General features: G+C 39.0%; 3 protein-coding genes across 6 annotated transcripts; 2 read left to right on the forward strand and 1 right to left on the reverse strand.

Annotated features, from left to right (window-relative positions):
- The first annotated feature begins 5236 nt into the window (after positions 1-5236).
- LOC131692947 (F-box/LRR-repeat protein fbxl-1-like) lies at positions 5237-8113 on the forward strand. Of its 2 annotated transcripts, none has more exons than XM_058980370.1 (4): positions 5237-5413; positions 5480-6982; positions 7692-7898; positions 7968-8113. In XM_058980370.1, exons 1-4 carry the CDS (start codon positions 5324-5326, stop codon positions 7989-7991), a joined length of 1824 nt encoding a protein of 607 aa, XP_058836353.1. In that variant the 5' UTR covers positions 5237-5323; the 3' UTR covers positions 7992-8113. The 2 variants fall into 2 exon arrangements, with proteins under 2 accessions (XP_058836353.1, XP_058836351.1); XM_058980368.1 differs by having other exon boundaries at positions 7979-8113.
- Positions 8114-8485: 372 nt separating this feature from the next.
- Positions 8486-23136, forward strand: LOC131690823 (F-box/LRR-repeat protein 20-like). 3 transcript variants are annotated; one of them, XM_058976863.1, is made up of 5 exons: positions 8486-8766; positions 8825-10018; positions 22313-22516; positions 22586-22878; positions 23008-23136. In XM_058976863.1, the coding sequence occupies exons 1-5, from the start codon at positions 8545-8547 to the stop codon at positions 23024-23026; spliced, it is 1932 nt and encodes a 643-aa protein (XP_058832846.1). In that variant the 5' UTR covers positions 8486-8544; the 3' UTR covers positions 23027-23136. The 3 variants fall into 3 exon arrangements, with proteins under 3 accessions (XP_058832846.1, XP_058832848.1, XP_058832847.1); XM_058976865.1 differs by having other exon boundaries at positions 22586-22905; positions 23013-23069; XM_058976864.1 differs by having other exon boundaries at positions 22586-22905; positions 23008-23046.
- Positions 23101-24502, reverse strand: LOC131690824 (small ribosomal subunit protein mS31). Its single transcript, XM_058976866.1, has 3 exons — positions 24367-24502; positions 23745-24298; positions 23101-23695 (listed from the first exon to the last, which is right to left on the reverse strand). The coding sequence occupies exons 1-3, from the start codon at positions 24396-24398 to the stop codon at positions 23160-23162; spliced, it is 1122 nt and encodes a 373-aa protein (XP_058832849.1). The 5' UTR covers positions 24399-24502; the 3' UTR covers positions 23101-23159.
- Between the last annotated feature and the right edge of the window lie 589 nt (positions 24503-25091).

The following is a 25091-nucleotide window of genomic DNA, read 5'->3' on the forward strand; positions in this document are numbered from 1 at the left end:
ATCGTGTTCCGGAAACGAAAACTGTTTGAAATTGTTTGTGTCTAAGTAGTGCTAATTTGGGTACTAGTTTAGATACATCGTCTAACTAGTCACCCAGATGGTACTTGTTACTGACGAGATGAATTCGAAACACAAAAAACCAAAACTTTATTTATATTAGGTCTTGTGCCCTTAACGCGCAAAACGGTTTAGTCATCATTTGCCATTCAATAGAGGTCAGGGTCATTTGGCATAAAGTAATTTGGCATAAGGTCATTTGACATAAGGTCATTTAGCATAACGAACATTTGGCGCGATATAAGATCATTCGGTATAGTTTTGAAACGCGCTGCTGCTGAAGGTCAAAAATTAATTAGTTTATTCCTTTTTACCAATTAATAAGTAACATTTGCGCCTTCAAATCGCGTGCTGTCGCTTCGTTGGTCTTAACTAATTCATAGCCCCTATGTATGAGTAATCTGGGCAAAAGAGTGGATCACAGGTTTGCTTGCAAGGAGCCGCTACTTCCTACGGTGGATTGGCGACTACCGCGTCTGGCGGATCCTTGGTCTCGGTTATGCGGCAAAGCCACATTACACTGGCTTCGCCCCAAGTGCTAGAGCAGTGTATCAACCGATGATTCAACATATGCAAATTCATTGAATAAATCTTCGTTTGAAAAACTTGCCAGTATCCAGAAATCATAAAGTTAATTATGGTCTGGATCGAATGGTATTTAATTTTAAAGAACAGCTCATGCTATAAAGAAGGATCATAAAGATAATTTCAATTATTGAAACGCTGTATGTAAAATTAAACCTCACTGGCGATCATAATAATGATAACTAAAACAAAACATACATCTGGTAGATCGCAGCTCTAGTGCGTTACATCAACAAAAACCAGCAAAATGTCCACTGTACTACAACGTAAGTCGTAGACAAACAATCCATAATTGCGAAAGCAAACAAACAAAAAAAAAAATTAAAAATGTAACTCAAAAGAACTGAAAATTCAACTCAAATAACTGCTCAGTTTTGAAAGAAGGTAGAGTCAGTTATAAAATGTATCCACTCGAAATATAATCAATGTCAGGTAATGGAAAATAACACATCATTATTATTCCTTAGTGCAATTTTAACTTTCTGGGTCACTCGCTCATAAACTACATTACCAGGAGTTGCACATTGAAACTACGCATTCATCTGTTATGCCAAATGAGCTTCAGCGAGATCCCTTAGCAAAATTTTACCAAATGATCGTTATGACAAATGACCGTTTTCCAAAATTTAAAAATAATTATGCTATATATCCGTTATGCCTGCAGGATGATCACTTCTCAAAATAATGCCAAATATCCGTTATGCTAAACGCTAATTATGCCAATTGACTCTATGCCAAATGGCCCACTTCGTTCAATAGGATGGCTCAAAAATAATTATTTAGTCGTACGGGTTCATAAATGCTTTAATGGTAGTTTTTATGCGCTGATTTGGTTTTTCTTGTATTAATAAATTTCAAAATTGAATTTACTTTTCATTAGGGGTGCTCAAAAATAAAGATTCGCTATGGCTAACTAAATCAGACATCACTTCGTTAAAAGTTTAATAACTTCTTCTAACATCGTCGGATTCATTAGCAGTCTTCAACAAAGTTGTAGATAGCTCATTTATCCCTCGTATTTTTACTTACAGTGATAATACGATGCATACAGTGCCAGATTTTTCCGTGTAAAAAATCCCATACAAACTTCACGCGTTGGTACGGTTGCTAGACTTGTTCAACTTGCTTCGAATTTGGAGCAAGTACTGGTGGGGGGACTAGGAATCAACTCAGGCGTGGGCCTACGGGAGTTATTTTTTTGCTTTTACACAAAGTTTTTGAATTCATTGCAGATTTCGATAGAACGATATTTGGCCTTGACAGAAATATAGAGAATTCGCCCTGATAAGCTTCGGGTGGTGGTAAATAGTTTGAATTCAAGAAAATAATTCTGCTAGCTTATAACCTTTTACGAAGGAATGCAGAATATATGTACCAACCCAATTGGGTTGAAATTGACGGAGTCCTCTCCGATTCCAGTTTGAATTGCGCGGATATTCTGACAATGGGGCTAGCTGTTTTGAAAACCCCATGTTTCAGCCAGCGAGGATACTGGACTGAAAACGTTTGCATTCAACATCAGTCGCGGCAGACGAGAAGTGAACATATGTCACCTCAGACTCCTATCGGGTGACCTTCCCCCGGTCTGCTCTACCTAACTACCTCTTCTTTGACAAGGTCTCCGCCTGTTCGCCTATTTGTGCTGTGGGTCACGAACTGTACTAATTGCAATCATCTGTATTGTAGCAACATGGTTCGTTGTAAGCAATGCTGTGGTAATCAAGGATCGGTAGCGACTGGCTTATATGGCACATTCCCCATGTTGATCTGAGATTAGTGTCTTGCCATGAATTGACTATTCATCATTTCACTGGTGGAAAGGATGGGGGAAGTGATAAGGTTAGGGATAAGGAACCCGAGCAAACGAAAAACCCATAATACACCCATGCTCATGGGGTTTGAAATGGGTTCAACCCATGAATACACCATCACCATGGTGTCTTGATAGTTGTGAATTTTGGTACGGACCATGTTTAAGGTCTTTTCGAGGGGTTATGTGGTGTTTGAACCCATGAGCATTTGCTCGGGAAAAGTAGTCTTCGCTCCCAAGGGTATAAAGGGCACTTCACGATGAGCGGATATATAGACACCCTCGGGGGGATATTGAGATAACAGAGCGACAACGCCCTGGCGAATCACTGTCCGTCTAATACGACTTAAGCCGATTTGGGTTTAGAAACTTTCGCCGTGACTTTTTGGAAGCCATAGTTCAGCTTATAACCCTTTTTTCGCCAGTACTACAAAAATACTGCTGTGTTCTCTGTAATTGACTTGATTCTCAGACCTTCCCAGCAAATTATATAGCTCTTTGGCACACTGGGTTAGAAACAAAAGTATATCCTTGAATTTTAGCTCTCTGTACATAGTTTCTTCTATGAAAGGAGAACCAAAGATCCGGACACGCAGTTGCATTACTGTACGACAGTTACATATCAAATGATATGAAGCTCCGTAATCGGATTCACAAAGATCACACGAATAATACTCAGCACGCTGAATAGTAGCCATGTGATAATTGAGTTTGCAATGTTCAATCAGTAATCTCACTAGAATACTGCAATTTTGTTTGCAGAAATGCAGCAAATTCTTTGATGATTTCGGACTTACATCAGGCAGAAAAGTTTTTGTTTGAACGCAAGTTTGTAAGCTATGCCAATGGTTGACATGCTCGAATGCAGCCCAAGAGCGAATCTTGTATCTTTAACTTATCAACAGTGGTAGAACTGGTTCTGAACAAACGAAATCAGTCGTAGCTCCCGCTCTAGCCGATTTGTCCGCTTTTTATTTCCAGTAATACCGGAATGACCATAGAAGGTAGATAGCATTGAAAATTATTAATTTCATGCTTTCAGGACAGCATGATTGTCAGAGCAAAAATAGATTCTTTTACCGCAAATTTTCTATCGAAGTGCCGATTGTACGCCACACAGACTACTCGTTAAGCCTGTTCCGAAAATACTCAAAAGGATTGGGTTTTGGAGAACTCCACGAAACCGAAAGTCGCCATCTTGGTTTTAAAAATAGCGTCAGACATCATAGACATTTGGCGTCTACTTGTAATAGAGTTTCGAAATCAACCATATTGTTGAAGTGATCTGGGTGTTGGGATCTTCATGATCCGCCTTTCCATTTTCCAAAAATCTTCTAAGTTCTTTGCATTCAAAAAGACTTGGAATAAAACAGATTGCAAAAACGAACCTGTTCAAAACTGGTCAATTGCGAAAACCGTGCGAAAAAATGTGCTAGTTGCGAAACTCGTGAAAAAAACTTTAGTGTAATTAATTTAATTCATTTCATTCAATTAATTTAATGCATTTTATTCATTTTACTCATTTTATACTTACTATTTTCATTTCATACATTTTAGTTTCTTCATTTATTTATTATTAATTCAGTTCAGTCATTTCATCCAATTTATTAATATGATACGATTTAATTTATTTTATTAACTAAATTCTTTTTAAACCTTTTAATTTTTCATTTAATGATCTGAAATAATTTAATTTTTTTTTTAATTTAAATACATAATCATTCTACTCATTTTATGAATTTGATACCTTTATTCATTTTTAAATTTTATTTTCTTTATTGATTTTATAGAATTTATTCAGTTTATTCTATGTTTTATGCGTGCGGGACTAAAAACTTTGTTCATCACACCGCTAGTTAAGTGCCTACTTCGCACGAGTAGGCACTTAACTCTTCAAATCAATGATAAATCCAATAGTGAAGTCGGGGTTTTCTGATTAATATTTGATATTGTTGATCTGAGATTATAGTCGAATGTATCAACATCTAGTTTATGTGTTTGACTGACTCTTGTCTAGACTGCCTTTTCAAAAGGGTCAAACTTTTTTCACTATTTTTTTCAAATTGCTGTAGTCGAAAAATAACAAATCCTTCAAAAAAATGTTGTAGAAGTGATTTTCACAAAATTTGTCAAATTTTTGAATAAAAATTCTTTTTCGACTCCTACACTAAAAAAAATCGATTATGAAAATTTAAAAATCGATTTGCAAAAAACCCATCTTTGATTTGGATGCAATTTTGTTCCAAGATAGGTAATTATGTTGCCGTTAAAAATTCAGGTTAGTCACTTTCAAGGAAAAAAGGATCAGGGGTCCCATGCCCACTTCCACTGTCGACGTTTAGGAAAATTACGTAAACTCACTAGCTAAGATGTGTACACAGCTCTCTCAGCAGTCAAACGCTTGGGCATACAAAAACCGTTAATGTTAACAAAAAACTGTAAGACTTAAATTTATTTTTTTTTGTTCTGTAAAGTTGCGTTAGTTTCTGTGCCGAGTTTTCGTAGCAAACTGTCAATTTCAGACTTTCGAACTCGAAAATTCATGCAAGTTATGGCTGACTATACCATCCATGCAACACATATAATTGAACATCAATATGTAACTAATCACAGCCGACGCTAACAATATCGAAGAACTTGGCAAGCTATATGTAAATATATACAGCACCTAACATCTTCGTGAAACTCACTTCCCGATGCATTTCGTCACCGAATTTATTTATAGCTGGTACCAACCACAATAATCCCTTTTCTTAAACTAAATCATTCCACTGTTCACTGCCACTCGAACAGGTGCAAGTGCTCTAGCCTTGCTTTAGCAGTGCCCTAGATATACGAGTTAGGCCTACCCATTTTCTGTTGCCACAGAGTATGGACTTTTTTATAACAAACATGGAGACGAAGCATCAGACGCCACCTCCAGAATCTGAACAGGTTGGATTCAACGATCTACCCATGGAGGTAAGCATTCCTGCCACAACTTTTCACATACCACGCAATAACGCAATAACCTTCAACTAAATACAGTTGCTGTTGAAGATCATGAAAATGGTCACATTGAACGATCGCATAGCCGCTGGGGAAACGTGCCGCCGATGGTTGGAAGCCGCCCACTATTACACACCGTTCAACGAGCTGCTTGTGTTTCGATTCTCAAATATCAACTTCACCGATAATGAACCACCGATCAAGAACTTCCTGGAGGCATTCAGAATATTTCCTAGAATTGAGCTCAGTTCGGTAACATTCTACGGAAATAGTGAGTTTTGGCCCGATTTCGGAGAGTTCGTACTTGAACTGTCGCTCAAGAACTGCCTGATTCGGGACACGGAACTAAGATGGATACTGCAGCACCTGCCGAAGCTTCGGAAACTTCGAATCGAATCGTGTGATGAGTTGTTCCGTACGTGGCATTTCGATAAGAAGTTCTACTGTTGTGTATCGAACTTTACCCTTGATCAGTTGCTCGATGTCTCATTGGCGAATAATGATTTCATCGATGAGATGCACTTCAACTGGATAATGACGATCGCTCCCAACATTGCGCATCTGGACATTTCAAACTGTTTCAAAATGGTGACTGCTCTTCGTCGAGTGCAAATGGTTGATCACATCATGCGGTTCATCAACAACAAACGTTTTCAGCTGGAAACTCTAAAGTTTAGTGGAACGCTGTCGATCGACGATATTTGCCTCAGTACCTTGGCAATGTTGGATGGTTTGAGCATAGAAAGTTTGAGTCTTACATTCTGCGACAAGATTCCTCCTGCTATCATTGATCTACTCAGACGACAGCCAGAGCTGAAGATCACTCAAGCGCTTCAGTTCAAAGTGAATAAATCCAAAAAGACTATCAAAACTCCTGGATTCATCAGCTTCCTTACCAGTCAACCAAATCTGATTCACCTGGATCTGTCATCGTCACTGGGTGTAACCGATGAAATCATGGAACTGATCACTAGCTGTCTGCCGAAACTTAAAACCTTGAAGCTTAGACGATGTATTCTTATCACAGACGAAGGAATTATGGATATTGTCAAGCTGGAACATCTGGAAGTACTGGATTTGTCGAATTGTGAAAAAATCTCCGACCGAGCAATGTTCAATGGAGTGATCGGTCGAAAGATGAAACAGCTGAAAGAACTGTATCTCTGTGATCTGCCTGGCCTGAGCGACTACTCACTGATTCAGGTGACGCTCAATTTCGAACTGATCCAAATTCTGGATCTGAGCAGCTCACCGAACGCCGCCACCGATGCCACCATGCAGTACATCAATTTCTATCTGGTCCATCTGCGACGGCTGATTCTGTACTGTTGCACAAAGGTGACGGATTCGGGACTTAGCGGGATCGATCTGCCGTATAAACCGCTGGAAATCTGGGACATTTCCGAATCGTTTTCGATTGAAAGGCTGTTCAAGCTGCGCGTGTTGAATCTGACCGGTTGCTACAAAATCACAGATTTGGCACTGCAGAAGGCAATCAAGTTCAGTGAACTGAAGGAACTGCATCTGGCCCGGTGCTCGCAGGTAATTCGGTTATCAATTGAAAGACAGTTTTTCTTGTTTTCGGGAAAATGTTCCACTTCTACATTTGTTGTTTTTCGTGATTCATCGTTAGTGGTTCCCAATATTGTTCAGGCATGATATTTGCAATCAATTTTAAAAAATTGAGAACATTTGCGACAACTTTGGGTTTTAACCAGGGGAGTGTCACTCCTGTCACCCTCTATGGAGATATACAGACTTTGACAGTAGTCAATATATGTGGGCCTAGCCACATCTAGGCCCATGTCGCCTGTGCAATAGCATTGGGTTGTTTTGATTTTAACAAAGGCAGATGTTGGCTAGGACAAAATGGCTGCCCAGCAGGGGGCCGGTTTCAACGTAAGTTTACAGAATTTGTCCACGTTTCGCGCGCTCTATCTTCGATAACTTTTGAACGTGTTTATGGATTCAGAGTCCAATCACAACGCTGTCATTAGTTTCCTGATATGACAACTAGAGGCGTTGCAGTAATCAAAAGGAGTGGTTAAAATTCTAGAAGTAACAAGGTAACAACATTGAACCTTGATTCAAATAATTTGACAGATGATCGCTATAATCAACTAATTTTCTTTTCTCAAAAGCGATCACATCGCTATAGGTGGAGCTCTTGTGAACTACTATACTATACTATTTTTTCATTGTAAAGATTGTCGTAATCTGCAAAATAACATCATATTCTTCCCTATTTCAGATAACCGAAGCCGGCATCGAGACTCTAGTCCAGTACAACAAATCCCTCGAATTTCTGGACCTTAGTGAGTGTCCCCTGATAAATGACAGATGTATCGATCTGATCACTACAAACCTCCAACGGCTGAAAACGCTCATGGTGAACAAATGTCCCCTGCTAACCGATGACAGTCTGTATTTTATCAGTATCAACTGCCGCTATCTCAAGGTATTGATGCTCATTTACCTGTGCCGTCTTAATAAGTGTGTTTTGAGGTTAAGTTTTAATCGCTTTAAGTTTCATTGCAGCACATTTCGTTGAACGGATGCACGAGGTTGAATCGGATAGAAGAACGATTATCCCGGCTGCCCACGCTGAAAACAATTAATAGTAAATACATCCAGGAGTAGCTTAAAATCGAAAATAAAAACACTTTAATTTTATCCTGTGTACGACTTTTTTTTACCTCCCCGTCAAAACAATTGCTTGTGATGCAATCGTATGCACTAGGCGTCGCAATTAGCTATGTCAATAATGTTGACCTTTTCGATCGATCGTGAAAACACATTTTCATGGGCGTCGCCGACAACAAAGCGATCATTGACTCGAAGTAAATCGTTTGCATGCGGTCATTAACTCAGCTAACGCTCATGTCTAGCGTCGTTTATTTTTGGATGGTTATTTATTTACTAACAAGATAATTGACGGTGTTCAAGAAACCGATCGTCGCACCATCTACCGTTTGCTTTGAGAACACGCGTCAAGATGTCGGGGTATTTTTAGCGGAAATATTGAGTTCTAAACAGTAAGTCGAAGTAGCTAGTCGAACAATTTGCGCAACAGTGCCAATTTGGGGAAAAAAATTGTGTACAAAATGGAAATGATGCTCGAGAGTTACTTCAACATGCACTATTACGGGTATGGAATAAAATATTACGAATCTGATTGTGAGTCTGAATCTGACAGTGAGGAAACTGACCAAGAAACCAAAAGCGAACAGATGGTCATTCGAGAATTTCCGTTTCACGATGACGTACTCTACATCAATATCAAAGCACCAAGGGCGAAGACTGGCTGGGAAAATTTACCAATGGAGGTAAATTATCGAATTTTTCACCTATTTCAAAACCTAATCCATTTTTTTGTGTTCGTAGCTCTTGATCCATATATTTAGTTTCATAAGACCCAGCGATCGCAATTCCGCAGCACTGACGTGTCACCGTTGGTTCGAAGCGCTACGTCATCCAATGTTTCTCGACGCAACCTGCTTTCACTTCGAGCGAATCGAAGTTACCGATAACAAGTCTCCTATTCAAATATTTCTGGACAGCTTCCGCCACTTCACCAACATCAAACTGACAAAAGTGAAATTCAGTGGTCAGACAGAATTCTGGAACTACTTCGGAGTGCACATACGGGAGATAACGTTCGACAATTGCGCTCTCACCAAACCGAAACTGTCGAACATTTTGGGCACCTTGCCAAATCTAGAACGGTTAAATTTAGTTGATTGTGACGAACTGTTCAAAAGCTGGCACCCCGTACACTTCACCGATATTTCTCCGATCTGTAAACGACTGAAACACCTTGGCTTACGCAAAAACAATGCTTTCAATGAAGACCACCTAAACTATTTAGTTGCGATGGCTCCTAGAATAAATTCCCTGGAGATTTCCAAATGTCTCAAAGAACAAGACGCCGGTAAGCGTTTACAGATTCTCTCCCACGTACTGCGTATTCTCAAGTTACACAAACATCAGATGAGATCAGTCAACTTCAGCTACACCATGTACGATGACCTATTCCTGAAGCAGTTTGCCGAGATCGAAAACATGTCACTCTGCAACATCAGTCTTTCCTTTTTCGATAGAGCTCCCATCAAGGATCCCAGTATCATTGAAGTTCTACGAAAACACACAAATCTGGTCCATCTGGATTTAACTTCCTTCCTGAACTTAACAGATTTTGCTTTGATCGAGATCGCTCACTCGATGCCATTGCTGAAAACTCTGAAACTGAACGGATGTTGGCTTTTGACTGATTTTGGAATATCGGAAGTGAGAAAACTTCGCAACCTGGTGGTACTGGATCTGTCCGATTGTGATCGCGTTACTGATGTTGGCTTTCTGAATGCGATAGTGGACAAAAACAGAACGAACCTAAGGGAGCTGTACCTCAGCATGTTGCCAGGTATATCGGAGAACGTGATTCTGAAAATTTGCCTCACGCTGATCAACCTGACAGTGCTGGATTTTTGCGGGTCGGATTGCATCAACGATACCTCGATACAGTATGTGTTCTGCTATCTGAGGTTTGTCCGGATTCTGCGGCTGAATGGATGTGTTAAGGTAACTGGTCAAATAGACGGCTTCCAATGTACCGTCGCAGACTTACAAGAAATGATACCGAGAAGAGTTCACTTGAGAAAACGTGATCATCATTTTGCGCACTATCACAACCTGGTGGCGATTCTTTGAATTATACCATTATCACATTCCTCCATTTGACATGACGGTTCATTGCTGTGCATAAGTGGTTATTATGGGTAGAAGTAACGATGGATCCATCTGGATAAAGACTCGACACGTCTATTGTTTGTTTACTATTTATATATCTATCAGTGTCATTCGAATCGAGCACGAGACCTGCCAATTGCTCTGGTTCCAGAAGGATTCCAAACCATTTTCTTCGAATTGAGTGCAGGTCTCGTGCTGGATTAGAAGGATACTTACAGATAAATAATAAGAATAAGATAGAGATGACGAGTCTTTATCCAGAGGGATTCAGCGTCTTTAGATAGAAGTAAACATTAATTAAATGACCTTGGCCGTTTTTCGTGTTCCGAAATTTTGAGAAAATCGGAAGTTTTTAGATACAACTGCACCAAGTGAGCAGCTGAACTATGGTTCGTTGATGTTAGCTAGATAGGTTTATCTTTGACACAGAAAACGATGTGCACAATAGACCTTTCTCGTCAAAAAATTTTATATGATAGGATGCTTCCTTTTTTATCCCCAATTCGTTACTGCCTATTGCCGCGATGATTTGGTACCTCTAACTATTAAAAAAATCAAAAATAGTGCAAGCTGCTCATTTAACCCCATATTCTGAATACCTATCTTGCCTTGTTTCCCCATATTTTTACACCATTTGGATGAATTTTCTGTGGGGAATACTAAAAGGATGCCAGATCTGCATATATATTAGTAAATCTGCAGATTTTGCATTTTCACTGCAGATCTTTTGCAGATTAAAAATATTTAGCAGAACAAAGCCTATGCCAGCCAATTTATACACCAGCCTTCAACATTTTTGATCATTTAAATTATATATATATAGAAATGTAGTATTTTCTTCTTCGCATTTATTGAAGATTTTTGTAGCAATCTGCAGACTTTTATATTTTTACTGCAGGCTATTGTTTAAATAGACCTGGCATCATTGATGCTGAAATGATTCATTCATATACCTGTCAAAAATATAGAGCATTGTATGAAAATGTATAACCTCACTTTTCTGACAGTTTCGGTGTGCTTGTTTACCTAAGATTTGTTTACACGGACTTTTAAAATTTACATTACTTGAATACTTTCGATGCTCTTTGAAAGAATATCAACTCAAGAGGGATGAGGATTGGAACAATGGTAACCTGGTTCATACATTGACCAATCGGCGCTGCACAGTGGCGGATTTCCCTTAAAACCTGGCCAAAAGTCTAAAATGGTTTTGATTGATCTGCAAAGGTATATACCATGGTTTTTTGGGGTGCAGATTACGATTTTGATGTCAGGTTTTCAAAATTCAAAATGGCGCATGCAAAATGGCCGACATTTTAATCTGAAAATAAGTAAATTTTCACGAATGAAGATTTAATGGCTCCAGTGTATGCCAATAACGTTTATAATGTATCGAATTTTAAATAGTGTGTAGCTAAATGATAGAATTTGTTGATTTGCATGCATTAAGAGGATTGGGTGTCTAGATAATGTAGCTATTATGAGAATTGATGTTATTAGTCATTTCAAACTATGTATTTTGAAATATTATGGAACATAGTTACAAAACTTTTAAACTCTCTGTACGATTATTGTTCGATTGCTGATGCATACATTTCTCAAAGAACGAAAAATAGTATTTTTCTAATATACAGAAAATAAGCCGATTCTGCGACGTAATGCATGGAGTGAAAATTGACAACAAGTTTGCATGCAAATTGCAGTAACTAAAAATAAATATGAGAAAAATGCGAAAATAAGTGTAATTCACTAAGATTGATAGTTTTATTTAAATTAAATTTGACTGAGGATTTGTCCAAAGTACATTATTATGCGATGAAACATTTAAATTCTTGCGTTATACTTGGTCAGAACATGCTAGTACTGCTTCCTGTTATAGTTTTGAGCAACCACGTTTTATTGTCATGCTTGCTGACATGCTACGACTGTTAACCTTCTCACAAACAAATTCGACAAACTGGAGTGTACGCCAAAGTGAGCTCTTTGGCCAATAAACGGCCGGAGATCCTAGTATTCTTTTGCACTACTCTACTCTTTTCGCTTGTAGTATCCAGTCATATATTCCACCTTTAGATTTGTTTTGTTTTGCATGATCAAAGGTCATAGTTCCCCGATAACGTTCAATCATGGCATCCATAATCGATTTTTGATATTTGGAACCTTTGGCGATTACTTCTGTTGACCTCGTTGGATTTCAATATGAACGACCAAAATTATTTACGTCTTTTGCGTTCCACTTTTGATAACTTTTGAACATGTTTATGAATCTCGATGAAATTTTCACCACTAAATACACAATTCTTTCTGATCAAAATGCAGTATTGTGCGACTCGCTATGACAACCGGAAGTGCAGTAGTAATTAAAAGTACGAGTCCAAATTTTAATCTAAAAATCTTATAATCCATCTCCGTCTCCACTTAATCAAAGATTACCCATAAACGGGCAAATTCGGGCAAGAATTCTATTATGTTCCAAATAGAGAATCGTTCAAGGAACACAAATTGCCTCAAAACATAGTGGACATACGTGGACAAAAAAAGTATTTCAATAATTTAGCAAAAATGTCTGTTGAAACCGTCTGCTACAAAAGCATGAAAGTTATTGACATTTTCTATAGACAAACAAAATATTATTTTTTGACATCAGTACATATAATTGAAATACATACCGTCAGCATAACTTTCCATTATTACACATTTGAAACCGAAACTTTTATTAAAATCTAGCTACACTTGAATAATACTGATATTTCGGGTGCTCGATGAAAAATATGAGCAAAGCGCGATGGTTTAAACTGTTTGGATGTGTCAACACCTCAAATATGAAAATTTTGGAGTGTTTCACTTAAAATAGCATGCGGCAGCACCATCTGAAGGACAATATATGTACTAGACCCCAAAGTACTACCATGCAATTTTCGACTTTTGGCCAGGTTTTTAGCCAAATCCGCCACTGTGCGCTGGATGTAAAAACCGGTGGCATGTGCTGAATCGCAAGATCAAGCATTGGGCTATAAAACGATTGCTTTCTGGATGATGGATCCTTATCACATTTGTACACATTTGTTTGTTTGCTCGTGGGTTAATTCCTAACAATGTGATCAGATTGATTATTCATTAGGTGGTGAAGTTTACCTGAACTTTATAGGTAACGAATTCGGTCGATGATAAGCTGTTGAAATGATTTTGATCGTTCAATGCCCATATCGAAGAACGTTTCCATTCGTCAGAATGCCTACCAGCGTATGATAGCAGCAAACATGAGGACAACAAGGTTATCGCTTTCGAGTGGAATAATCATTTATTTAGGGTTACCAAAGGGACTGAGAGCATATTAAGGACATCCCTGCCAAATCTATTCGGAATTGGAGCCTGAATCAGTTGTCACTTGAGCCAGAATTCTGAAAAAGTCGAGATTCTGGCTTATGTTCCAGCAGTTGAACTGGGACGTTGAATCTTGATGGAGACAAATTGGAATGGTGTAGTGCCAATATTGAACGAAGATAACATCTTTGGCTATATCGAGTTATCCAACAAATTTTGGTTACTTCTGAGTAAAAGAACTTTTGGTTGGGATGAGTCGCCGAGAGTATGCATTAACAAAAACAATCGCTGGAAGTATTTGAAATTGACAATTGAAATTGATTCTCTTGGAATAAAGTTGATCTGAATAATTTAATACAGGGTGATTCATCATGACGTTTTTTTGATCTCGCAAAAATTTTAAAAATGGAGTAAATCGCGAAATGTTTATTTGTCAATCGAAAGAACATTTTTTGCCATTTATTGTTTGAAAACAATTTCTTTTAAACGTTGACCATGTTGGCGCTTGAGGTAATCCTTTCGATTGGTCCAATTTTTGGTGATGGATTCGAGTATTTCAAGTGGTATCTGGCTAATTAGTCGAGTAAAGTTGGTTTCCAATGGGAATGTCAATGTTTTCTTCAATGCGTGCTGGATGTGGTCGATTTGTTCGCTAACCATCCAATAACGAGAACTGCAACTTTCACTCTTTTATTGTATGGTGAATAGTGGAATCAGTTGGCCGATTATATCGACCATATTATGGACGGAGTGCACGAAACACATTTCTCACAGATCGCTGGTTTTCGAAATATAGTTGAATAATTTGAAAATCGTGAGCATACTGTGGTGGCAAACAATACTAAACTACAATAAAATGATATGCCTTGGTAAAACCATCATGTTGAACCACTCTGTATATGCCAAGGTTTGAGACTAAAAATAAGGACATTTGAAGTAAAATAAGGACGCTTTCCAAAAACCTCGAAAATAAGGACATGTCCTTTAAAATAAGGACGGTTGGTAACCCTAATTTATTATTCGTGTTCAAGTTCCATTACAGCAAAAGTTTCGTCGATTATCGCATTGTCGTTGATTTAGCCGGCAAATGCAAAATAGCGCTCGGCACTGATGATAAGGAGTAAGAAGGATTTGATTGGAGTGATAATAATGCAGAGCATTATACATTCTGGAAGAATATCAGGGAGGAGAAATTATATGTAAATTTATATTATATCCCGAGTTGCCATCATTTTGGTACCGCAATAAAGCTATCTGCTGTCTTGTTCAAATTGGCACAAAATAACTAGGCTGCGAATGATAAATTTCATAGTCAATTTATTTACTTTTTCGGAAGGGTAAGTAATTAGTATGTTGTGAATATATGTGTCGCCGGTGCCGTGTGTTATGGTGGTACCGGACGTAACCGTTGGTCAGCAGACCGTCCTTGTCGTACTGGTCATAGATGCGACGTTTTTTCTCATCTGATAGCACTTGACATGCTTCGGAGATCTGTCTTAACGCTCTCTACTTAGAGCAGGATACGCGAAACCACTGCTAGCTTTCGAAAGAAAATTCCTAGCTGCTGCTACCCTATCAGTCTTTTTCTCGGCTGAGGACTACAATTTCGGTCGATTAAATTATGCTATGAAAATTGTACTTCCTGGAATTTCACCTAACGAGGTCAATTCATTGTGAGGAATTTCGCTGCGTTCCAATATTGCTTGCCTCTGTAGGTGATGATGTGTGTGGATTCACTTCGGCAGCCAGCTCTTATGTTTTGGATAATTTTGCTATCTTATTCTGCAGAATAAATCATGTGCCTAAAGCCTCTACGTTATACTACGGTCACTTTAAAAACGCTCTGCTATTTAATCTTGTAGCTCTCGGCAAGTCAGTCCTGGCACTCTTCTTGACTATTCCTGGCACTATACCGCTGACGTCGCACTTATGACGGTGATCAAACTTGGCGAGAGTGGCAGTGGTTTCGTCGGAATTGTTCACTCGACAAGCAGTAAGTGCAAGGACTCTGCTAACCTTCGTCCTGCCGGAGTGTTAGCTTCGTCTAATACCGGAGCGTATTGCTGAACCGAAGCAGTCTGCAACTGGCGCAGCTTCCTTCGAATCGGAATCGCTGAATATTCCCGTTAGCCGAATGTCCAACGTGGCCGAAGGCAAATCGATTGCAGCAACACCACCAGCCGTAGCTGACCGTTTAGCCTTTAATCCAAGTCCCTGCCATTGGCATAGCGACAGACGAGTGCGGCGCAGGCTGGACCATCGGTTGACTCGGTGCCGGACAGGGCGAAACAGCTGCAACAGGAGCGGACCTAGTATGGGGTGTAAAGGTCATCAATTGCCATAGATCACCAAAATGCTCTGCGATTAACATTGTGAACAAAACAAATTGAAATTGATCGCAACAACGATAAAATAATCTAAATTCTACCCAAACATTTGAAACATTTGAAAAGGGTCCAACCAGCCCCCTGTCAAGGACGACGTCTCTGTACAGCCAGCATCACTGCCATGAAAGGCAAAACATTGATTTTGAACCGAATGATTAGAAGCTGTATTTAGTTACAAAATGTCGAGTTTCTGAATGATATGATATTAAATCATCCCACAAGATGCAAAACGTCGTGTGGAACGCTTGAATATCGAGCATAGTGCCGAACATAATTCTTTGTTTGGGGCTTTATAGCTATAACGCCCCATATATGTCGGTCGCTGTCAAACTCCATATGATGGTATAGGGTTGCCAGGAGGCTGGGTCTAACTGCCAAACGTAAACCTTGAGAAAAAGACAAAGGAAGTTTTGGTCGAATTCATTATAATTCTATTTACAAATTTAATACTGTTTTATTTAGTTTGATTGCGCATATTGTTTACATCAGACACTCCCCTTAATTCATTGAGTACGTATTTCACTGCCTTTATAATCCTTTTGGAATCAGTTACAATAATCCTTTATAATCATTTTATAATAAGCGTATTGCTAGTTAGGACTTTTATATCAGTCGGGCCCTTTTATAATTTGTTATAAAATCATTATCAAAATTCTTCATAATCCATTGTTGCGTTATGTTTATGCACATGGCCAGATAGATAGTTTTTAACCGGGACGTTACGTGTGGATACGAAAAAACCTAATGTCAATTGCAGCCAGGAGGAGCTGTCAAATGCAGCCAAAGGGAACCGTCAAATGCAGTCAGAAACTGTCAAATGTAGCCAGTCCATTTAAAATATGTGAGGAAGAAAGAGTGGCTATGCAAGACAAGAGATCAAATGAACAGAAAAAAGAAAAAAAAACACAGGTTTTGTCCCAGGATTTTAATAGAGAACATGAAAATTCGATTTGTTTGCATTTGGCAGTGGGCCTTTTTCAAATGTTTGGCTAGAAATTCCTTACTTCTACAATGAGTCATGTACATGAAAAGTAAAAATGTTAAATTTAACGGAACAATGTATGATGCCGACATCAAATAAAAAATAACAGCTGAGCGACCTTGTTTGGAAAGTGTTAACATTTGGCAGCGAACCAAACCAAGTTTCTCATACTATGATCGAATCAACAAAAATTCCAAGACCACGTAAACAATCTCTCTGAACTGCCAAAAAATCATGCAATGTTCTCTACCGAGAGGTTCACTTTAGTTTGTTTACATAACCAATGAACTTTGTACCGCGACTCACCACTTCATTTGCCGCGTTGCCAGGAACTCAAGTAAAAATATTCAAAACAGTGTTGCCCAAACACACATTTTGAGTCCCACCATTCTTGCAAAGGTGAAAAAAATACTCAACATTCTTGCATTTTTCAAATTTAAAAAAATCATTAAAAAATCGCGATAGCTCCAAATAGTCTCATTTCAACGGCAATATTCTTATAAATGTGTAGTCTTTTGAATAAAAATAAGAAAAAGGGGGGTTAGGTCGGACGAGAAAGGTCTATTTGATTGTTCCGTGTTGTAATGTAGAGTGTTCTCGCCAGTTCCGTGAATTGCTGAAGATAGTGGAAAGTTCACCACCCTCAAGGTTTGCCCCAGCGACTCCGGTTTTGGAGAGGTAACTGGGTCGTAGCCCTGCCTCCTAGCTTCCTTCGCTCAGTTTTTCGCCCCTTTGGTGTTTACCTTGGGTCCTTTTCAGTTGGACTTTCGAACAATAGTGCAAGATTTAGTGTATACATGAAAATGACACACTTATTCTAATTTGTTTTATGGCTTATTCTTACTATTTTTATAAAGCAGATCATGATTTCAGCGCTCACCTAAGGCAGGTGTCCTTGGCGATTGCCAACCCGGCCAACTGCATGCAACGGTTCTTTAAATATGAAATGACATTGTTGAAAGTTGCGGCATTTGTCAACGCCAGCAGCATTCTCAGCGAATATGTTAGTCTGAATATGAAATAAAGTATTTGTAAGACAATCCAACCGGTAAGTAATGTATATTACAATGCCCCTAAAGAATGAAGTAACAAAAACCGGATGAGCAGAAATTTCACTTCGATAGAAGTAAGTTCATTTATGAATAATGAGGACCAGTAAGATTCGTTACTATAATCCTTGCTGTTTCCTAGTTTATAGATAGCAACATGAAAATTTTTGGTGACTTTACAAAGCCGTTGTTATGATAATGGCTCGCTCACTCAAATCTCCACAAAGAAATCTCATAAATCAATCTTATAGGTTATGTAAGGGGAAAATAACCTATTATCGCTGCTGGATAAGATGGTCATCATCCGACCGGTGCCTCACGAGCCTGTCATCGCCGTGTTGTCAAGCAGGATCCGACGTCACTCCTTGCCGTGCCAGTCTTCTTTCCCCGTTGATGATGCTGAACTGGGCGTGACCGCACACTACCCCGTTCCCGGTCCTGACGTTAGTGTGCTTCGTCAGCTGGGTCAGCAGCACTGGTGCACCTTCCTTTCGACCAGCTGCATCCGTTTCCTATTTTACGAACACGCCCTGAAACACCGCTGGTGGAATACCCGGTCTCTCGTCCAACACGTAACTCCCGTCTCGGTAACATGAAGAACGAACAATTTATTTAAAGTCACAAAAATAAAACAAATCAATAAAAACCCGTCCCGGTTACGTAATCTGAACACGGCCTTCTCTGACTCGCGCACCAAAGCGATAAGTGTCCTGAGCATAGTCTAAGGCGGAGGTGTTTTTTCTCCTTGATTGCGTGATTGCACTCCGAACCACACAATCAGCAAAACGTTCATCACTAACTTGCTACCGCACAACGTGACCCGGTGACTAGCAAAATGACGAACACCACCGTTATCGACCGCGCCACGGATCAAGACCGGCACCAGAAGAAAAAACGAACTCTATCGCCCGCACGCTGCTGACTTTTTGCACCGAACCACGTGCCCTCATGGTGTGCCAAAACAACGACGAGCGACACCACAGTCGACCGTACTCCTTCGGCTTTTTTCTCCAACTACCCATATTGGTTTCTGTCACCCCGTTCTTCCGGAGATTCATTTACAAGCAAATTGTTGCTTTCAAGCGAACCGTCAAATGTGCCCCGCTTGCAGTGCACGCTAATCTCTTATTACTCCTATTGAACATTTCAATTACACATTGCCGTTAAGCGGACTCTGCAGAAATATTTACAATAAATCATATATTGATGGTGTAAGATCATCTTTGAAAATATTGATTCTGTAGTATTCAAATGGGATTGATGAATTGAAACAGTCTTGTCCATATATTTATTGACAATGTTTCTGTCTCGTGTAGGGTCCGCTTTACAGAGAAATTTCTTATGAATCTCATCTCATGAATGAGCCATACTCTTTTAAGGAGTCTCCCGAAGAGTAATCAAATCGCTTATTGAATGTGATGCTCGATGTAGCGACATTCTTCTACATGCTACAGCTAGCTAAGGAACAAACTAATCTCAAAACAAAAATCTACATAATACCGTCAGCGAATTCTTGCTAAACATTGCGAATCTGCCAACTAGAGTTTGGATATAAGTCTCCGGGTAATACTACGTTCACACTACGAGTTAAAACGTGTTTTAACGCTATCTTGATGACATTTTTCTTGTTGCTAATTATTATAACGTGTTTTAACTCTATAGTGTGAACATGGTATAAGTCCTTGTCTCAAACTCGAAACCTTCGTTTGCGACGGCAGAACATTCAGTGAACGCTTAACCTATAATTAGGGCTAAAGGTACTTCCGGTGCACGGTTCCGCTCGTTCCGAAGACGGTTCGTGTGCTTGCGCCAGTGGCTCAGGTTTCCATCTTGGCTTGATTAGTCCCCATGAAGCAGCTTACCTTTGAGATTGACTTTCGTTATGTCTAAGAAGCCCCGAGGGGTCCGCCTTCGTCGACTGTGCAACGAATCAAGGTTTTCCCAAGTCTCTCTCTCCAAAACCTTCACCTCTACTCTTAGGTTACCTGCTTTTCTTACCGATGCTCGGTTTCTCTTCTGTTTTCTCGAAATGCGTTTCCTCTTGAATCGCTAACGGCGTGACTGCCGAAGGCTGCTGTCCTCGTTAGTGGAAGTCCTGTCTCGTCCCTCACGTCTTAACAGCTTCTCGCTGCGACTGCAAGTTGTCTTGAGCCTTCCTAGATGGCTCCTCGAATCCAATTGAAGGTTCCTGGAATCCAATTGACTACCCACCCGAATAGAAATGTACAGTAAAAAAAACCAGGATTTTTACTGTGACAGTACAGTAATTTTACAATAACTTACAGTAAGTTTTAGTGTTATGCTACAATATAAAAACAATTAACTTTAACGTTTTCACAGTAAATGTAAATGTAAAATAGACTTTTACAGTAAAAAAGGGGGGTGGTTATGTATCTTAACATTAAAAAAATCGATTTTTTTTTCTATCCATTTTTTCTCGAAAGCAGTAAAATTTAATGTGAATTTACTGTATCAGTTTTTTACTGAACAGTAAAATTCATTGTTACATGAAATTTTATTGTAAATCTACTGTGAGAACTTTGTATCGAACAATGATGAAACAGTAATAACTATAATATTTATTGTTTTATGATTGTTTGTAAAGTAAATGCTATTGTAAAATTCTATCCGGGCATTGTTCTTTCTGTCACCCGTTCATTCGGGGGTTCGTTTACAAGCAAATTGTTGCTTTCAAGCGAGCCGTCAAATGCGCCCCTCTTGCAGTGCACGCTAATATTTTATTACTTATTCTTATTGCACATTTCAATTACACATTTTACTGTAGCACCGTTTTGGTTAGAAACCATTCAAAAATGCACCCCTTGGAGACGGTCAGACTTATCATTTTCTCATAAAATAAACACAGAGGGCGAAATACACCGATGAAGAATTGAGTAGAATTAACACTTTTTATAAGAAAACCAAAACCAATTTTCATTAAATTTCGAAGTCTGTATGACATTTATAAAATGCGGAAACTACTTCTCAGACAATCTTACGGAAAAAATAAAAATATCCCACCCTATTTCGAGCAAAGCCATCAATATGGATCAACAAAAGAACACTAAACGGATGGAGCATTTTCTCGAGAGACTTTGTGATATCAGTTGACGTGTTTAAAGATCGACTAATTGTGCAGACGATTTATTGGAAACATCCATCTACCTCTATCATAACAATTTTGTAGATTTTTGGGGCGAGGTCGTGACCAGAGATGCCAGACTTGCAGACAAGTCTGCAAATTCGCAGACTTTTGATTTAAGCTGCAGATTTTTTCGATGACGCAGATATTTGCAGATTTTTTAGTTTGGTTGCAGATATTTACAGATTTTTGAATATAAAGGCTTTTGGTTACACTAGCTTTCCTGACATTTTTTGTACTTCCCAGACTTTTAAAATTATTACTGCAGACATTTGAAAAAAAAAGTACCTGGCATCTCTGGTCGTGACCCAACTAACAAATATGTGCTGTATTTATTCCTTCAACAACCGTTACATTTACTTCCGATGGTTGGAAACCTGTAGCAAATACCAACAAAACCAAATTTTCCACTGTTGCTCATTTATAAAAATTTTTCAGCCGCTAATCTTGAGATGTTTATTAATAAGTAATACACGTTGAACTAAGTTAAACCATATCTCAACTTGTTTCGGATCAAAGATAGTTCACTGAGTATTCTAAAAATTTCGAAGAAGTTCTCGGTATAGTCACATCCTATCTGAAGCAAGCAGGACTTTACTGGTAACAAGTACTTTATATAAGACTAGCGTGTCTACATCCCGTCTATAAAGTTCAGATCGACGAAGTCGTCACCTATTCGAGTTAGTTTGGTGTAGATCAACTGAAGCAAGGGGTTTAATTTTTCAAGGACCACTTATCCTAGTGAACGAAGATTTTTAATGGCAAAGGCCCGGTGTGGCAAGTGTGCAGAGAATCTTTTGAGGTTACTTATGTATTAGGCAGCGTGTCTATTGTAGGGAGGTCCACCTGAATTATTATCATACCCAGCGTTCAAACAGTGCCCGGAGAATTCGAAGCTTTCCACGACACGACAAAATATTATGAATAGTGACTAGTATATTATGAATCATGAACTAGTTCACGATGATTGAAAGGATCCTTGAATAATATTCCGGGTTTTGTGAAATAGTTCACGAGAAAATGTTTTGATTTTGTGAACTACTACACAACCATGAAAACTAGATAATCTTCAAGATCTAACAAATGAAGAATCAGTTCACGTCACGCAGCAGGACTCCGAGTAATGTTTAAAAAGCTATGAATAAAATTACGATTCAACATTTGGTTTTATGAATAATGTTCATTAAGTTATGAACTAGTTCATGAAATATATTAATTTGGCGGAACCAATTTTTCTTATAGGTATCAGATGCTGGTTTGACCGGGATCGAGCTTCAGCGAGTGGCAATTGAAATTTGGGACCAGCAGCAAACGTTCTCAATCGACATGTTACAGGGCCTCCAGGAATTGCAAATCTCCGGCTGTTTTAAAGTAACCGATTTTGCCCTAAAACAAGCTTTCAAGTTGGTCGAACTGAAGGAAATCAACCTGTCCCATTGTGTGCATGTTAGTGATTCTCCAGTTTTGACTTATGTAAAGCAAAGTTAACAACAATCATACTTACTACCATTCCAGATCACGGAAGAAGGCATCGAAGCCATGGCACTGAACTGTCCTTCGCTGGAAGCTATCGATCTGAGTGATTGCTACCACATAAACAATCGCTGTATCGATCTACTCAGCAAACACCTGTTCCGACTCTCCAGCTTGAAGCTGGTTCGATTACCATCACTCACGATTGAAAGCATCAACTCAATTCTGGCAAACTGTAAACTGCTGAAAAATATTAATCTTCGGGGTTGCAGTAAACTGCCCCGGGATGCCATCGATCTGCTAGCTAAGTTGAAAACTCTACGGAATTTTCCAAAGTACTAGTCGTCTATACGTTTGTTCTTGTCCGTGTGGCGTCGTTTTGTCAAATATTGATGAAAATAATTTAAGTGTTTTGAGTGTTCAACCAAATAACGAAACAACTAACGATCTTTTCTTATTTCCAGCACAGAAAAGTCATGTTGATCGGGAAAATCGACTCATTCTAATATAAAAAATATATTACTGTATACTATTCAAGCAGTCATCGAAAAAATCAATTCTATGTGAATTTGAAATATTAAATTAATGCTTTACTATCACCGACATGTCAATCAATTTACTTTTCGATTTGCTTTTCACTCGCTTCAGACTGTTGCACGATGACCTGCTGTAACAAATCCTTCTTCTGCTCAAAATAATCTCGGAACCAAAGAATATGCTCTTTCTTCTCCTGCGCAGAAATGAAATAATTTTTCGAAAGACCAACACACACCAGTTCCATAAAGTGTCTGATGGGACCCCGCTGAGGACACCATCCTTCCAGGTGTTCCTCGAGGAAAATGTGATCCGTGAAGGAAACTTTCGCTTCCTCTTCCAATCCCTGCTCGTTGTTGATTGGGAATTTCCATAGCTTACCCTGCTCGGTCCACAGTGCCATTTTTTGGAAATGATTCGCCGGTGGATGGGCTACAGCCAAACGAAGCTCCCGATCCTGAAGCTTTTTCCACGTTTTCAACATATCCGGACTATCCTCGAGTGTAGTTGGATCTGTAAAAATGTTCAATGGCTCTTCCCCAAATAGTTTGACACTAGCTCCAGTCCGTTGTACCATTACCGTGGGTCGCTTCCGCTCGCGGGCGGTTCCTGGATGCTCTACAATCAGAACGTTAATATCGTTAGTATTACTTAAGCCACTTCTTACCTTTCATAGCTTTTCTCTCAATTGACTTCCGTACTACGCTGCTCCTCGTTAGTTGAATATCTTCACGCTGCTTAGAACCATCTTTATCAACCTGCATGCCAGTGATGATGTCACTCAAACTATCACCACCAGCTTCTGACCTCCCTAACAACTTCGCTAATAGCTCAGCTTCGGTCTTCTTTGCATCGCCTCCGAGTGAAACGGCTACCTGTCGCGTTGCTTTTTCTAAATTGGCCGGTTTTTCGTCGTCCGAATCTGAATCTTCTTTTTTGGAACTTTTCTCCTTCGACTCTTTACTTCTTTCTCTTCGATTACTTTGAGGCTTCGCTATTTGTACCTTTTTTATCAGCTTAACCTCAGTATTAGTACTCATCATCGATAGCAATTCATTTAAACGGTTCATGGTGGCTGTAGATTTGCGATCAGACTTATCAACTTGCTTTTCTGGCTTCGACGGAATTTTCTTTTCGTTTCCACCATCATCCCGCTGGCCAGAATCCGAGCAGAAATCACTGTTTACAATCAACCGCAAACTGTGGGATCTCTTATATAACCTGCGTAAACGATAGATGTGTAGTAAGACACAGGGGAGGATAATCGAATTATACACGATTCAGCCTACCGGTTGAGATTTAAACGAATACCCTGAAGCATCTTGAGATATTAAATTGCTTGATTTTTAGCAGAATAATTAAATTTTAAGCAGGATAATTTTTGTCTTCCGCAAGCGCACCGATCTCGTGGTTTTGTTTGTTGATTTTTTGGGAGACGGATTCTACAGCTATAGGTACGTTTGACGTTTATGCTGCGGTGTGTTTTTGAAGGGAGCAAATACACTGAACAAAACTACTTTTATTTTATAAGCTTAGTATGCACCTCTTGCGAAATGAGGTCGCGAAATATTTTTCCTTCTTCCGTGCGGAATTTTGACATTTGCTCGCGAAAACTAGTCTATGTGTTTACTGTTAGATGTCGCTTTTGATAACTGAAAAACGACATCAGCTGTTGTTTGTTTATTTCTTTTTTATGTTTCTGCTGTGATTTGAATGTTTTAACTGGTGTATTCGAGGGGAACGACACTCCGTGATTTGTTGATGTAATAAACTTATAATTTAAAATTCTGATTGGATTTATAAAAATTGGTATAGGTTAGATCAAAATGGATTCGAATTTACTACATTAATTGATAATGGTTTGGAATGGCCGAGGATAGTTTCAAATGTGTCATAAAAAATAAATTGAATTGCTCGAAATCCACGTTTTGACAGTTTCAATGCTCGATAAAATCAAAACAAACATTGCCAGCAGCATAACTGCAGGAACAAATCAAAACAGAAACATAAATTT

This window comes from Topomyia yanbarensis, chromosome 3 (genome assembly GCF_030247195.1).
Source record: "Topomyia yanbarensis strain Yona2022 chromosome 3, ASM3024719v1, whole genome shotgun sequence".
In the NCBI taxonomy this organism is placed as follows: Eukaryota; Metazoa; Arthropoda; class Insecta; order Diptera; family Culicidae; genus Topomyia; species Topomyia yanbarensis.